The 14,886-nt window shown below is 57.8% G+C and overlaps 7 protein-coding genes across 7 annotated transcripts; 1 reads left to right on the top strand and 6 right to left on the bottom strand.

Annotated features, from left to right (window-relative positions):
* Positions 1-76: 76 nt before the first annotated feature.
* Positions 77-2,388, top strand: ACA1_367250 (uncharacterized protein; the record flags this gene model as incomplete). The annotated part of the gene is made up of 9 exons (XM_004336057.1): positions 77-340; positions 402-553; positions 613-757; positions 816-941; positions 990-1,155; positions 1,225-1,542; positions 1,630-1,800; positions 1,860-1,926; positions 1,995-2,388. 9 exons carry the CDS (start codon positions 77-79, stop codon positions 2,386-2,388), a joined length of 1,803 nt encoding a protein of 600 aa, XP_004336105.1.
* On the bottom strand, positions 2,278-4,229 carry ACA1_367240 (uncharacterized protein; the record flags this gene model as incomplete). The annotated part of the gene is given in 5 exon segments (XM_004336056.1): positions 2,278-2,862; positions 2,879-2,959; positions 2,972-3,852; positions 3,912-4,101; positions 4,113-4,229. The coding sequence occupies 5 exon segments, from the start codon at positions 4,227-4,229 to the stop codon at positions 2,278-2,280; spliced, it is 1,854 nt and encodes a 617-aa protein (XP_004336104.1).
* A 473-nt stretch (positions 4,230-4,702) lies between these two features.
* Positions 4,703-6,234, bottom strand: ACA1_367230 (uncharacterized protein; the record flags this gene model as incomplete). Its single annotated transcript, XM_004336055.1, has 5 exons — positions 4,703-5,221; positions 5,289-5,935; positions 5,999-6,015; positions 6,109-6,160; positions 6,222-6,234. 5 exons carry the CDS (start codon positions 6,232-6,234, stop codon positions 4,703-4,705), a joined length of 1,248 nt encoding a protein of 415 aa, XP_004336103.1.
* Positions 6,235-6,615: 381 nt separating this feature from the next.
* On the bottom strand, positions 6,616-7,394 carry ACA1_367220 (uncharacterized protein; the record flags this gene model as incomplete). Its single annotated transcript, XM_004336054.1, has 5 exons — positions 6,616-6,795; positions 6,858-6,893; positions 6,957-7,196; positions 7,259-7,331; positions 7,354-7,394. 5 exons carry the CDS (start codon positions 7,392-7,394, stop codon positions 6,616-6,618), a joined length of 570 nt encoding a protein of 189 aa, XP_004336102.1.
* A 567-nt stretch (positions 7,395-7,961) lies between these two features.
* ACA1_367210 (RhoGAP domain containing protein) lies at positions 7,962-9,342 on the bottom strand (the record flags this gene model as incomplete). The annotated part of the gene is made up of 6 exons (XM_004336053.1): positions 7,962-8,089; positions 8,279-8,362; positions 8,462-8,750; positions 8,829-8,990; positions 9,079-9,247; positions 9,323-9,342. The coding sequence occupies 6 exons, from the start codon at positions 9,340-9,342 to the stop codon at positions 7,962-7,964; spliced, it is 852 nt and encodes a 283-aa protein (XP_004336101.1).
* A 173-nt stretch (positions 9,343-9,515) lies between these two features.
* On the bottom strand, positions 9,516-10,186 carry ACA1_367200 (uncharacterized protein; the record flags this gene model as incomplete). The annotated part of the gene is made up of 4 exons (XM_004336052.1): positions 9,516-9,617; positions 9,691-9,761; positions 9,831-9,938; positions 10,006-10,186. The coding sequence occupies 4 exons, from the start codon at positions 10,184-10,186 to the stop codon at positions 9,516-9,518; spliced, it is 462 nt and encodes a 153-aa protein (XP_004336100.1).
* Positions 10,187-10,855: 669 nt separating this feature from the next.
* On the bottom strand, positions 10,856-14,848 carry ACA1_367190 (RhoGEF domain containing protein; the record flags this gene model as incomplete). The annotated part of the gene is made up of 13 exons (XM_004336051.1): positions 10,856-11,694; positions 11,762-11,846; positions 11,919-11,982; positions 12,051-12,314; positions 12,388-12,513; positions 12,576-12,702; positions 12,783-12,903; positions 12,964-13,221; positions 13,292-13,471; positions 13,558-13,680; positions 13,750-14,004; positions 14,093-14,181; positions 14,254-14,848. 13 exons carry the CDS (start codon positions 14,846-14,848, stop codon positions 10,856-10,858), a joined length of 3,126 nt encoding a protein of 1,041 aa, XP_004336099.1.
* Between the last annotated feature and the right edge of the window lie 38 nt (positions 14,849-14,886).

The following is a 14,886-nucleotide window of genomic DNA, read 5'->3' as shown; positions in this document are numbered from 1 at the left end:
GTCCGGTCTTCCCCGTTTGGCGCCAAAACTGTGAACCACGCCAAGCAGATCACAAACGCACGATTCGAGTAGAGAGATGGACACCACGCTGGCCCTGCCCGATGAAGAGAACAAAGAAAACGTCGTCGGACGAGAGTCGAGACGGATTTTGAAGACGGCTGTCTCCCCGAAGGACATCTGGTGGGCGAACATGCTACTGTTGGGATTTTGCCCAATCGAGAATGAGAAAGTGTACGCCGTTTCTTTCCATCCCGACATGTTCGAGCAAGCGAGCACCAAGGGCATGCAAGTGGTCCTCTACTACCTGCTTCGACAAATCAACAGGGACAAAACGAAGAAGGTATGCACCGTTGCCAGTGCCATTACAAAATTAATTGTTTAACATCTCTCTTCATCTGAAGGCATTCAAAGGTTGCTGGCCGACTCTTGACATGAAAAATAACCTCAACGATTACAAGAAGGCCGCAAACAATCTCATCACCGAGCTTGAGCACGATGGAGAGATCCCAGCTGGAACATTTCGACTGTCTCATCTCCAAAGCGTCGGCACTAGGTACGCTCCTCTTCAAAGCAGCAAACTCCACCTGCTGACCGGCAGTTCGACTCTTCCAGATTCTACACCCTTCTCTGGCATCTCTCCGTCGCGGCGATCAGGGGCGCTCTGGTCAAGAAGTACCCGTCCGCCGCGCCTCCGCAGAAGCGCCTGATCGATGCCGGCACCTACAAGCTGGCCGGTGTCATCGCCAAAGCACCAAAGGTCTCGCGACATAGGCTTCCGACCTTGTGGCATGGCGCTGACTCCTCTCTTTACACAGCATCTCATTGAGCGCCAGAGGCAGCGGTTCCTGTCACATGCGCAAGCCGTCGTGGCAGTGCAGGGTGAGTGGCGCACATGCGCGCGGGACCTCGAAAACGAGTACAGGAGTCTTACTCAGCAGATGGTACGCACCATTCAATGACCCGGCTCGCTGATCGTGTTTGCTCACCAGCAAACGCACAATCTCCAGAACAAATTGAAGGAAGAACGCAAGCGCCTGGCGGGCTTTGAGAAGAAGAGCGAAGATTACATCAACAAGAGGCAAAAGAAGATTGAACAGATTAAGCGTGTGTGGGGTCTGTTCTCCAAGTATCACGAAGAGAATACCGCCAACCGAGGTGCGTGGCGTTATCCTTGACTCCCTTTAGCCTTTAGAGCACGCTTAATGCCAGTTCTCTCCCTACTAGATATGCTGGACAACATCGCATCGGGCAAATCGAGCAAGCTCGCGCTGAACCAGGCGGATATGTACAGCGACTTGGCGTCGCTCCGTCAGCAGCTGCTGTCGTCGTCCATGTGCTCCCCTGTCTCGCCCGCCACCGCGCAAGCTGCGTCTACGGCCGTACAGACGCTGAGCTACCAAGAGTGCCAGCTGCTGCTCTCGGTCAACCCGCTCAGAGACGACCAGTTGGATCTTCTCACACTCATCAAACTGTGGAACCTGTCCCTGTCGATAGTGAAGAAACGGATCGAGTCGAACCACCTTCTAGAGCGGTCACATGCTGGTACGGTACCACGCCATCTGAATGTGCGTTTAGTTGGTGTGGTGATTGTGCTCATTTATGATATTTTCCTCTGTGTGTTGGCAGCAGGCAGCCAACTCACAGAGGATGCGCCCATGCTGACGAACTTGCTGGATGCCCATCAAAATCGCCTCTCCGCCCTCTCAGCGTTCAACAACAGTCTCAACGAAGAGCTCCCCGCTCTGCAGGAACAGACGACAGAGCTACGCAAACTCTTCCCACCAGAGCCGAGCATCACCGGTAAGCCAGCCGTTATTGTTTCACGTAACTGCTGTTATCCTGACACGCGCCTCTATCAGTTCCTGCCACGCCTTCTCGCAGACCACTGGGACTGCAAACCCCCTCGCGAGGGAGCGCCGACGCCAGGTACGTGCGTTGCAGTACCACGTCGATAGCGCTCATTGCTAAGAGATCACATGCTTCACACACAACAGCACCGGGTTTGAACTTCTGCCACCTACGCCTGATCTCGCGCTCGAGAAATGCCTGGACGAAGCCCAGGACGAGACCGCAGACATGCCCGCCCAGGTCGGCGCGACTCCGCTGCCAAAGCGCGAGGACCAGGAGCGGATGGTTGATTCCATCCACCGGGCCGCCAAGCAGAGAAGGCCCCGCCTCAGCATCGGATCGGGGAGGGCTGCAGGTACGTGCGAATTCGTACCAGAGCTGCTATTGTGGTGCGTGCACTCTCCGTCCAGCGCTGACCCTTCTACGCATTCAAGGCGGCTCGACCGTGGCGATGAAGAAGGCGATGTTCTCGCGCAGCAAGCTGACCGACGAGGACAAGGCCTCGCCGAACGGCGGCGGCGTGCTCTCGTCGCCGCTTAACACCAGCGGATCGAGCAGCGACGGCGAGCAGCAGAGATGGGGCAGGATGGCCGACGGCCACGTGGGTGGGTTGGAGCTGTCCCCCATGCGCGAGATGACGGCCCAGTTCACGCTCAATCTCGGCCTCTTCTCGCCGTTCGGTGGACCCGGCAAGGGCGCCTCTGCCTCGACCATCTCGTACCTCAATCGGCCGGGCGGAATCCTGCCCCCGTTCGCCTCCCGCGCTCCCGCGCCTCTCCGCTCCCCTTCGCCCGCCTCCTCGCCCGCCGAAAGCCCCTTCGCTTCCGACCCGCTCTCGTTTATGGACTCCTTCGCTCCGGCCCGCAGCGGGACAGTGGGCACCGGCCCCGAGCGGCAGCCGTTCAAGCCGGCCTTCAAGATGGAGGACGACGAGGACGCGTGGCTAATGAAGGAGGACTCCTTCCTGCAGGCCACCTCCACTCCGCTGCCCGCTGGACTGGAGAGCTGCGCCGCCTTCGCCGCCGCGTACTCGCACAAGGACGCGCTCGCGCATCTCGGCGATGAGGATGTGCTCGCACAGCTCGACGACCTCGAGCACGACGACGAACCTCTAGAGGATGACCTCGGGGCGGCCGTGGAGCGCCAGGATGCGCTCATCAGCCTGATGGCCGACAGGCTCACTTCGAACATCCTGCGCGAGGACAAGGGGTGGCAAGAAGACGCCCTCAACGACCTCTCCATGGCGCTCGATGACCTCGAAGACGGCGACTTGGGCCGCACGCAGCAATTCTCGACCAACATCACCGCTCTGAGACATGCCGCAGACGGAGACGTTGACCACGATGGCGCCGAAGAGGAGGTCGATGAAATCGGCGAAGCAGATTTTGACGAGCTGGAGGAGGCCGAGCTGGAGTACGGCGACGCGGAGGCCGAGGTCGAGGCCGAGCCTGAAGAGGCCTTCGCGCCGGATGACTATTCGGTGGAGATCCGGGGGAGTGTGCGAGACGAGGTCAAGAAGAAGCGGGTCTCGCTCGGCTTCGACCTGCGCGAACTCGAGAGCGACGAAGAGGGAGAGGACGAGGAGGAATTGAACGCAACTATGGCCGTGACCGAGCACGTCGGGCTGAGCGATGACGGCGACGATGAGGACGCAGAAAATAAGAAGGAAACTGAGGTCGAGCAGGTCGGCGAAACGACCTTGGCAAACGAAGATGAAGGAAGTGACGAGGAAGAGAAGGAGGAGGAAGGAGGGAACGTGGATTGGTCGATGGCGATCGAATCCGAGGAAGAGGGAGACGAAGAGGAAGACGTCTCCATCGACGGCGACGAGGAGGAAGACGAAGACGTGGTGGAGATCAACATGGAGGCCGAGATCGCCAAGGCCGGCGGGCTTGGAGATTCCGCCGATGAAGCTGAAGAAGATGAGAGCCACTGCGCCGACGAAACGGCCTTGGGCGACTATTCCGTCCTCGACATCACTTTCAAGCCACCCAACGGTACAGCCTGTTTTCCTTCCAGAGCTAGACTTTGTTTTCCTTGTGATTGGTGACACGCTTGCTGACCTGCCACCTTTCTTTGCCCCACTGCTGGCCAGGTGACGGCAAGGACGACGACCACGTGCCCGCCAGCAGACACTCGAGCAACGACGACCTGTTCGCGGATCTGCAGGAGGAACTCGGCGAGCAAGAGGACGACGAGGATGACGAGGAAGCGGATACAACAATCCAGCGCCCCGATTGCGAAGAAGAGTATCTGGAAGACACCTTCGAGGGCGAGGTGAAGAGCATCGACGAACTGATCGGCGACCTGTCGTCGGCCGAGGCCTCCTCTTCATCGTCATCCGTCAACGCGACCACGACGACTACGGTGGTCGACGACATCTTCTTCGGCCTCGACGACGAGGAACGGGAGGCCAAGGAGTGGGACACCTTCTGCGCGTCTCCGGCCATTGGCTTCGGCGGTGGCCGACGGAAGGAGGCGCCCCAGATGGGCCTGTCGCTGCTCTCGGCCGGCGAGATGGACGAAACGGTGATGGACGGCCTGCTCACGCCGGCGGGCGTGCGGGGCGACGACGACGGTCTCGCCCGACGGCTCACATCGGCGGTCACCCCCTCGCTCCACCCCAACGGCAGCGGCTCGGTCACGTCGCCCACCCGACCCCGCAAGAAGCTGTCCTTCTCATCACTGCAGTGAAAACGACGACCACCACCACGACCACCACAGAGCTCCTTGGAGGCGCCCTTGTATTTACCAATTGGTTCTCTTTTTATTGTTCATCTCTTAGTGCCATTGGTGGGTTGCGTTTCGACCGAAAGTATGGAAGCTTGAAGAGAGCAATCCAAGTTTACGTTTATTAGAAGGTCAAAGACGACAGGAGGTCGAGGGCGTGAAGGGCTTCGCCTGCGACCGTCAGGGCCTTGAGTCCGGTTGCCGCTGAGTCTGCCTTCTTATGCTTTTTCTCTTCCTTCTTCTCCTCGTGCTCCTCGCCGCCACCGCTTCTCTCTGGTTGCGCTGCTGTTTCAGTCGTGTGTACCACCAGAGTTTCCTCCGCGACCAGTCCCTGATCATCTGCGGCTGCGGCGGCCTTGCTGTGGTCCTCGGGGCGGAACAGGGTCCGTAGTCCCTGCGACAGCGAGCGGCTTCTGGCGTTCTTGAGCTGCACCTTCTGCACTTCGATCGAGGCGGGGGCTGTCCCGTCAGCGGCGGCGGCCTCCTTCTCCTTGTGGAACAATCCCCGCAGGCCATGCGAGAACGAGCGGCTCCTGGTCTCCTTCGTCTTCGTCGCCTTCCGCTCCGGGTGTTGGGGGTTGGTGGATACGGTCTCCACTCTCTGGTCCACGTAAGATTGGGAGTAGAGCGGAGCCGCGGTACCCTGTTGTCCACGTCTCAGAACACCATCAATGCCTGGTGGCAGATATGGATGAGAAGGGAGAGGGCACCTGCTGCGGCGCATAAGTCGGGTACACAGGTGGCTGGGGAGGATAGAGACCGCCTCCTCCTCCCTGCTGCCAAGGCTGGACGTAGCCGGGCTGCTGGGGCGGCGGCGGAGGAGAGGCCTGGCCGGTAGCGTAGCCCTGGTACTCTGGCGGCTGGCCCTGGGGAGGATAGAGGCCTGCGCCGCCCTGCTGCCAAGCGTAACCGGGGCTCGGCTGCTGCGGAGGCGGCGGCGGAGGCTGAGGGGAGGCCTGACCGGCAGGATAGCCCTGTTGCTGCTGCTGTTGCGGCGGGTGCGGCGCCTGAGGAGGATAGGCCTGGCCGGCAGCGTAGCCCTGCTGGGGAGGCTGATGGTAGGCCTGGCCGGCAGCGTAGCCCTGCTGTTGCTGTTGTGGTGGCGGTGGCGGCTGAGCCTGCGGATAGCCACCACCTCCTGCGCCGCCCTGCTGCCAAGCGTAGCCGGGACTCGGCTGCTGCGGCGGCGGAGGCTGAGGGTAGGCCTGGCCGGCAGGATAGCCCTGCTGCTGAGGAGGCGGAGGGTAGGCCTGGCCGGCAGGATAGCTCTGCTGCTGAGGAGGCGGAGGGTAGGTGGACTGCTTGCTTGGGAAGCTTCCCCGCTGCTGAAGGTAGTCGGTCCCGTACGGTCGATAGCCTGATGCTACTGCTACAGGTTTAGGGGACATGGTTCAGGACAGTCGTGAAGGGAGCAACGCACCGGGAGGCTGGGGCGGACTGTATGGATTGGGAGGCCCAACCTACGGGGATGGAGGGTTAGCCGGGGCGTAGCAGGTGAGTGCGGCTGCGACTGCGTTTACCTGGGGGTACCAATCGAGGTTCTCCTCGTTCCTGTAGAGGTAGTTCAAGTCGTAGCTTTTCTCTGCGAGTGATTGAAGGTGTTACCTTTACTACACTTTTACTTAGCAAGAAGGACGAAGTACCCGTGGAGGTCATGGTGCTGTAGTAGTGGGATCTGTGTGGCAATGGCGTGGTCTTTTGAAAACGTACAAAACGCTGTTCCTACTTCCAAGCCGATTGATTCGCTGACCCTGTTGAAGCGGCACTAGAAAGCCGTCTGAATGCAGGAGCAGCTCCACTCGAACTGCGCCCATCAGCCTCAGCGAATTCGATTCACGGCTCCACTACCACCGCTGGACCCTCCCTCTTTGCCTCTTGGCGTAGACTTGGCGGACGTGTGTTGGCAGGACGAGAGGAGAGAAGGCAGCACATCAACTTTTGTATTTAGTTTCAAAGACCGCCTTTGATTGGGCTGAGCTCAGCTAAAAGAATAAAAACGTCTTAAAAAGGCAAAAAGGGCGGTGTAAAGAACACGGACTAAGTCAAGTTGTTGAGTGCGGCCAACACATCAACGCCGGTGCTGAAGAGCTTGCCTGCGCCCATCAGCGCCTGTAAGCCCGTGCTCAGCGAGGTGTGGTGGTCGTCTCCCTTCTTCTTCTTTTGGTCGTGGTGCCCGCCCCGCATCTGGGTTTCCGTGGGCATGCTCTCTGCTCTCGGCTGCAGCACAAAGCCACCATCAGTTCTTCGTCTCTCCGTCAGTGCGGGCGTCAACGACGTACCCCTTCGTATTCCTCATAAGTGGGCGTGGCAACAGCCTGCCACACACACACCAAGTCAAGACCACCTCAGCTGGGGGATGGAGAGGATGTGAGGCGTACCTGTTGCTCCATGTAGGACCTGGGGGCTTGATACGCAGGTTGCGGATAGCCGCCCCCCTGCTGCCAACCGTAGCCGGGACTCTGCAGCGGCTGGCCGTAGGTTTGAGGATACGCCTGAGGAGCCGCGTATCCCTGCGGCGGCGGGTAGTAGGCCTGCTGCGGCTTGGGCACTTCGGCAAGGTACCCACCGGGCTGCTGAGGGTCGGCATAGCCATACGGCCCATAGCCTGGCGCAGCGACCTATCAAAGGGGAAGAGAATTGGGACAGCACACCTTCGGTCGGCGTTGGCGGCGGGGTGTACCTGCGGGTAGTAGTCCAGGTTCTCTTCACCTCGAAAGAGGTTTCCCACATAGTAGTTTTCATCTGCGGCAACGCTGGGTCAGAACGCAGTTGCACGTTAAGAACTGGAAGGAACTGGAGATACCAAACGCTGACATTGTTGGGAGCTGTGATCGTATGGTCTTTACCAGCTCGCGTGGTTTGGCTTCACTTTATACACAGAGACGAATGCACTTGCAAGTGGCTCCCTATGACATGCGTTCAGTCTTTCTTAGAGACTGTGACACGGCTCCACCACACTCCCCGTCCTTTCCTGATACCGCTTTCGTTGGGCACCTGCACAAGAACCGGACCAGAAGTAAGTCCGGTACAAAAGAAAGGGTGCCGGTCCAGACCGAAATACCGATCTTCGGACCTAAAACTGCAGGTCCGCTGCCACGAAAGGTGTGAAGCGCATGTAGGGTTGGCAGCTGAGATAGGTTAAGAGTGAGCACTCGAAAAGGTTGGGAGGCGGGTGATTAAAAAAAAGTCGCTTCTGTAACGGAGCCATCCGCTATGCGGCAGGTGGACATGAAGACCGCGACGGAACCTCCCCTCGCTGGAGCGATCATCACCATCTTGGGTGCGCGTCGCTTGATCGTCGTCGTCGTGGTCTTCGTGCGCAGTGTTCGTCAGTCGGTTGGTCGTTGGTCAGTTGCGTTGGCGTTGGTTGCTGTTCATTCGTTCTAGGGAAGGTCGTTCTCCGAGTATTCTCGCCGGCTGCCCAGGGCCCGGCGTGGCGGCGTAGACATGCCTATGCCCACGCGTAGGGGCGTGGGCGTGCCCTCGATGTCGCTGGTCCTCCTCGCCACAGCTGCGGCCAGACCGCCGGGCACCATTGGCGGCGTGTAGATCCTCGCCGGAGGCTCGCTGCACAAGCAAGGGCAATAATGAGTGAAACAGACGAAAGAGAGAGAGAGAGGAGCGAGCGAGCGAGCGAATGAACGCGCCAGCACAACACCAGCTCGAGTAACAACATATAGAGCATGGATCTTCATCGTACGTGGGACCGGGCGAGTCGCTTCTGGGGAGTGGGAATGATCCAGAGCCCACGGCCGGTAGAGGACAAGAATCACCGTGCCGGGAACTGAATGAAGAGGAGCGACCCGGCATCTTGCCTGTGTTGTTGGACGGACGTTGAATGGTGGGTCAAACACGAACAGTGCACGGCATACAGGACAGGTACCGAAGCCGGGCCTCACCCCAGTCCTGTCCGAGTCGGCCCCTCCCGAATCGGGGGAGCGGATGCCAACGCCGAAGTCGGAGGGCAACCTGGGGAAGGGGGGAGGTTGCGGGAGTGGGTGCGGGTGGTGTATTTCCTGCGTTCCCGATCCCAGCATGTCCGGGGTGGCCGGCGACCGGGGCATGCTGCTCACGCTCAGGCTCCCGCTGCTGTCGCTCATCTCCGCCGCTGTGTGGGATGGAGCAGTGTGCAGGATGATGGCCTGGGATGCTGCTTTGAGCTCCAATTTCTCCTGGTACCCCCGCATCGTTGCATTGTTAGTGTCGTTGGGCATACAGGAAGATAAGAGGAGGAGAGAAGAGAAACGCACCTCGCCAACAAAGATTTCGTCGCAGTATTTGATGAGAGATATGATGACCGACACGGGGAGATCCATGCTCATGAAGTTCTCCTTCTCCTCTCGCAGGAGCGTGGGTCCCCACACGATGCCCAAATTGTCGGGAGACATGAAGTTCAGTTTCTCGTGCGCTGCCTGTTGCCATGAAGCGCGCGTTGGCGTCAGCATCCCACCATGGGCACAGCGACGCCCGCCTAGTCCTAGTTGGGAGGGTCAAACGAACCACGTCCTTGAGCAATCGAGTCACGGTAGCGAAGAGAGCTCGGTTGACGGGAGGTAGAGCGGCGAGGGCCGCCATGAGCATCACCTTGCCCTGCTCCGCGTCGGGTTCCCTCTGGCTGTCGCAAAACAGCTGATAGCCTTTGTACGTGCACAGGGGCTCCGGAAGCTCCCTTCACGGACCAAGCACAACTGATTAGGCCAGGGGGGCGCGCGGTGAGGGGTCGAGGTGAGTGGGTTGGTTTTACCTGAAGTAGAGCTTGAGCATGCTCGCCACCGAGTGGACGTGAGATTCACTAAACTTAGGATCCTCTCCTGCAACCATCCGTGAGTCGAGTTGTCGCCACCGGGTCACGAGTGTTTGTAATGCAAGGGGCAACGAGCTTGCGGAGAGCCCAGTGTTGCAGTGCGCACCTAAGTTGTACTTGGCCTTGAAGCTGTTCACCTCTTCCGCCGAACCGGAACTCGGAAGATGCCCTCCGTCATCAAGTGATGGCCTGGCCCATTCCACCACGTGACGATTCGATCAACATATTGCCATACCTATGAACTTGTTGGTGCGTTTGGGGGGGGGGATACCATTGCCTGAACGAAGAAATTCACAGGCGTGAAGTACGGGCAGGGGGAGCTGGAACTGGGTGTAGGTGATGTACATCACGTGGGGCAGGGGGACCCCAAAAACGGGAACTGATGACGACGGCGAGAAGATGGTCAGTGTGGTGGGGTGCCAGAAGGATATTGTGGTGGGGGACATACTGTTGCGTGTAGCTTTGATGACGCCCTTGGCAACGAGCTCTTGTTCACCAGGCCTCGACATCAAGGCCCTTTCAAGAGCGCTCAGAGGTTTGCCCCCTGACGCTGGTGCTAGGTGCAAGGAATAGCTATTAATCTCTTACCATCATCTTACCAGTCGCTCTTGGGGGCAGCCTACCATTGTTGTTGGTGAAGTTGGTGGTGGACGAACGCTTCGCCGCGAAGAAGCCTGCCCTTTTCTTCCTCTCCTTTTCTAGCAGCAGCTGCTCCTTCTTCTTCTCTTTGTCGGCCTTCTTCAACGCCTTGGCCGCGGCCTTCTGATCGGCCTTCTCTTTCTTCTTGGCTTCCTTGTCGCTCATCGTGAATCTCTAGATTTATATATCACTCTGTCCCTCCTTCCAGGTGTCACCTGGCCCTCTTCCTCCTTCGCTCCACTTTCACACACCGAGCGAGTGAGTGTCTGGCGTTGTGTTGTCTTCCTTCTGGAAGAAGACTTTGAACGTCGCGGTCAACTCGAGAGGGAGAGGGACACGTGTACCACCACTTTTTCCACTTTCCATATTTGTCGGCAACTTACCTTATTTTGTGGCGAAGGGCGAAGGGTCGAGACGGCGCAGCTACAAAACGAACCAACAACATGTTGTTGAAGGCACGTGAGCTTTTAGTGGCAGTCCTGGTATACATACATCACGCTGGAGCCACCGTGTCTCGCGTCGGAGAGCACACAGTAGGTCGAATATAATACATAGGAAAAGAAGTGGAGAGAGGGAAAAAGAGAAAGAGAAGATAATAAATAAAGAGAGATAGAGAGGAGAAGAGAGGAGTAGGAGGGATGAACCACGGTAGAGGTGGCCGGCCAGACAAGCCATCGGTTTGCCCGACCCACACTCCATCACAGCTGCGGGACCAACCCACCATAGGGAGAAAGGGGTCAATCTCAGCGCGCGTACGAAGTCGATAGAGGCGCGCAATCACAGGACGGAACGTACCCCTAATACACTACACGCACGACGAGGGTGGTGTTGCTGTTACTGCTTGGCGTCGTCGGCCGCGTCGTCGAATTCCCGCTCCGAGTCTGCGCTGAGCTGCTTGAAGTTCTTGTAATTCTCCCGCTTCATGCTGGCAAATCGTCGCTTCGGCGCACCGCCCCCGTTGGGAGTGGAAGAGGGAATCGGGTCCCGATCCGTGGCAGGCCTCGCCACCGCGACCATGTCCTTGAGCTCGATCGCACCGAAGGCGGCAGAGTGGGCCTTGAAGTCGTCCCTCTTCATGCTGCTGTACTTCTTGACCGGTTCCTCGAACTCCTCCTTGCTTCCATCGACGAGCGCGGCAGAGGACTTCTTCTCGAGGGGCCTGAGTGAGCTGAACTTCTTCTTCTTCTTGATCTTCTTCTTGCTCTCGTCGCCTCCCGCAGCGACGGAGGCCGCGGCACCGGCCATCGTGCTGCTGTTGCCGAGAGAGCTGTCGGCCTTGCCCTTCTTCAGCTCCGTGAGCATGTCCGCCACGTCGCCAAAATCTCCGCCGGCCGGCAGGTCCTTGGAGTGGACTGAGGGGTACCTCTGCCTTCCCGTTGCGTAGTTAGTTTTCGTTTTCCGTCGTTCCTTCTCCAGAACGGCGGCGAGCGGTGTCGGCGCGGCGTCTTCGTGAATGACCACGTCGCTCTCTTCCTTGTCCAGCGTTGCATCGTCGGTCATCGCTGAGAGGTCGGTACCCGACGATCCGATCGACGAAGGTCCCGAGGAAGTGTATCGAGACGCGCGTGCACTGCGGTAATCCTCCCTCTTGAGGCTGGCGAACTTCCTCGTCTTTGGTGCTCCGGCGGCTGGCGCGTCGGTGTTGAGCTTCGTCGCGCTCCCGGCCAGTGGAGCTATGCAGGCGCGAAAGAGAGGCGTCAATCATTGCAGTGGCGGCAGTAGGGAACACCAAGCGCATACCCTCTTCTCGATCTTCTTTGGGCGAAGCTGGGAGCGAGTTAGACTTCGGCGATGACGACCCGCCCGCGCCTCGGAAATGTTCCCTCTAGAACAGCAGAAGCGTCACGCAGGTAAGCCGTCCACGGTGTCGAATTACCTTATTGTGGGCATGGTGTACCTTCATGCTGGCAAATCGCCTTTTGCCGGGCTGGATGAAAGTGGACCCGCTGTCGTTCAGGGATCTGAAAAGCAGCAATAGTGTGATGAGTTGCACGTCCATTACCATAATCGCCCACACAGCTCTGCGTACCCTTCGCTCTCCTCGAAGGAGCCGACACGGCTAGTCCGACCGGAGGTCGCTTCCGTGTTGATGCCTTCGTTCAGATCTGAGATGAAGCTACTATCGCTACTGTCGAGAGTTTCATCGCAGTCGCTGCCGTCCATCGAGCTCATATCCTCGGAGGCGTTCGAGTATCTCTTGCCCATGCTGTCTTTGAACTGTCTGACCCTCTCATAGCCGGCCTCCAACCTGTTCTGCTCCTGCAGCTTCTCCTCTTCAAGAAGCAAGCCCAGCCTAACAAGAGCCAACCGAGCTTGAGAATCAGGGTTCCAACCACCAAACCCTTGATGTGGGGGAGTATCGATACCGCTGCTCGGCTTGCTTGGCAAGCTGGAAGCGCTCCTGCGCAGAGAGGGATCGGAAAGAAGACTTGCCCAAGTCTGTGTCTTCGTCTGGCAGCTCCATCGGATTGTTCCCGCCCAGCGATCCTTTCCTGGAGAGCAGTGGGGTTTAGTGCCTGCCACACGGGAAGGAAAAAGGTTCCAAGCGGGATACCTTGCTTCGGCTCTTTTGGCGCCGCTCGCTGAAGTATAGGAACCCCTGACTCGGTAGCCGGTGTACTGCTCCGAAATTAGAGCCTTCGCCGCCGCTGCTCGCTGGGACGCGATCTTGGTGGCGTGCTCTGTGATATGACAAAGAGTTAAGAGGTACAGCTCACGGCTCGAAGAAGAGAGGCAGCAGGAAATAAGCGGGTGGCCGCACCATCATAAAGGTCGCTCTTTTCTTTGAGCAACTTGATGCATTCTTTCAGGTCCTTAATCCACTCGGTTTTCTCCTCCTCGGCGGAGGCACAGAGCCAGAGGCCTGGTGGTGAGCTCACGACCTGGCAGGGAAACAGGTCAGTGTACAATGGTGGAGAGAAGAGGGAGACAAAATAAGGTACCTGAAAACTGTGCTTCTTGTCGCCCTCGTCGGCGGTGTTGACCAGCTCGCAACCTTCCAAAGGGATCTGTTCTACATACTCGAAGGTGGGGGCGCCGGACCCCTTCTTGAAGGTCTTCTTCTTCATGGTGTTGGACATGTTGCACTTGACCAGAAGGTCGGTGAAGAGGAAGAACCACCGCGGTTTGCCCTTGCCCTTGGGGTTGATTTCGACCAGGGAGCCCTCCCTGATGAAGCGGCGTTGAGGGTCCACCAAATTCTGATGAACAAGCCAAGTTAGTCACCAAACGATATGAGACGAAAAGGTGTGCTGGTGGAGGTGCACGCACCACAAGCTTCTTGCCGTACAAGCTGCCTTGGATGTTCAGCATCTTCTGGATGTTCTCGGCCTCCTTTTGCTTGTCATTTACGTAAATGGCAGTCGTCGTGATCTGCTGCAGCGCTTGTTCTAGGTTGTCGTAGTCGCTGTGCTCCTTCCAGGTGTGCTTGAGCAGATCTCGGACAAGGAGCTGGAGTAGTTCATGCGTTAGCCTCGAACACGGAACAATGCCCAGCAGCCCAAGAGAGAGAGAGAGAGTGAAGAGAGAGTACGAACCTGGTATCGAGGGATGCGCTGTACAGGTGTGATGAGGTACGAGGAAAGGTCTGCCTGAACGACGCTCATCTTCGGGTAGGTGTCGTTACAGAAGGCCAGGAACTCTGGTGATTTCTTACACTCCTGGTGAAAGAAACAAAAACAACAGGAAAGTGAGCGCGCTGAGATCGCAACGGGAGTGATTGAACGCACCTGGATCATAGCGAGCGCGTCGTTGAAGTTGCGCACGTAGTCGGTGTACACCCTCATGAAGGCGGCCATTTTGAGGAACACGTCGCCGATCATTTGGTACGGATGCCAGGAACTCGTCTTCTTCCTCAGATCCTCGAGCAGGGCGTCGTTGTAGCCCAAGATTATTTGGATGTGCGAGAATATCGTTTTAATCTCATCGTTCGAGATTATGGGCTTGCCGCGAGCCACGGCTTCCTTGAGCGGCCTCACGAAGTGCTGATCACATTGAAATATGAAAATAAGTAAATCAATATAAAATATAATCTCGCCTGCTTTGTGACCGGAAACAGAACAGGTGGTGTACCTCTACGACTTCGCGCAGCGTCTTGACGTAGTTTTCTTCTGTAGAGAGGATCTCTTGGGCCACTTGTGTCCGATACAAGTTCATCTTCCCTGTTATTGTAGAAGGGACGGGTGAATAAGAGAGCCAATGGAAGATCGCTTCAAGCTGACCGCGATACGTACGCATCACTTGGAATTTTCGCTTTTCGTGCGATGCCTTCCATCTGGCTTGAATCTTTACGGCCGCTTTGTTCTCTTCTCGCAGCCTCCACAATCGCGCCTTCTCCTCTCTTTGCAAGCGTTCCTTGTGTAGACGTTCATCTTCGAGTCGTCTGCTCTCCAGCTCGAGCTCCTTTTCGCTCTTCAGCGCTTGTCTCTGCTTTGCTTCCTCCTCCTCCTTCCGTCGTTGCTCCTCTTGCTGCTGTTGCTCCTTCGCCTTGCATTCTTCCTCCTCGCGTTCCTTCCGTTCGCGTTCTCTTGCCTCGACCTCCCTTTTCGTATCCCGCTCTAGCTTCTCTGCTTGCTTGCGCAATCGTTCCTGATCTTGCTGCTGCCTGTGTCCCTCCAGTTCTCGCTCCATCCTCTCCAATTCCTTCTTCACCTCTTCATCCATTCGCGCCTTTTCCTCCTCCTCTTCCTTTCGCAATCGCTCCCTCGCATGCTTCTCCCGTTCTTTCTCATCCTCTGTGTTGTTGTGGCTTGGCTCATCGGGGGCGGCCAAGGGCCTCACGATACCGCTCCCAGTCACGGGCCTCGCGATAACGCTCCCCATCCCCATCCTCATATCCGCGACCGTCTGTCTCGGTTGAGTACTGC

This window comes from Acanthamoeba castellanii (assembly GCF_000313135.1).
Source record: "Acanthamoeba castellanii str. Neff unplaced genomic scaffold scf7180000084641, whole genome shotgun sequence".
NCBI lineage: Eukaryota > Discosea > Longamoebia > Acanthamoebidae > Acanthamoeba > Acanthamoeba castellanii.
The sequence above is the reverse complement of the archived record's forward strand: the minus strand, read 5'-3'. Positions and strand labels throughout refer to the sequence as shown.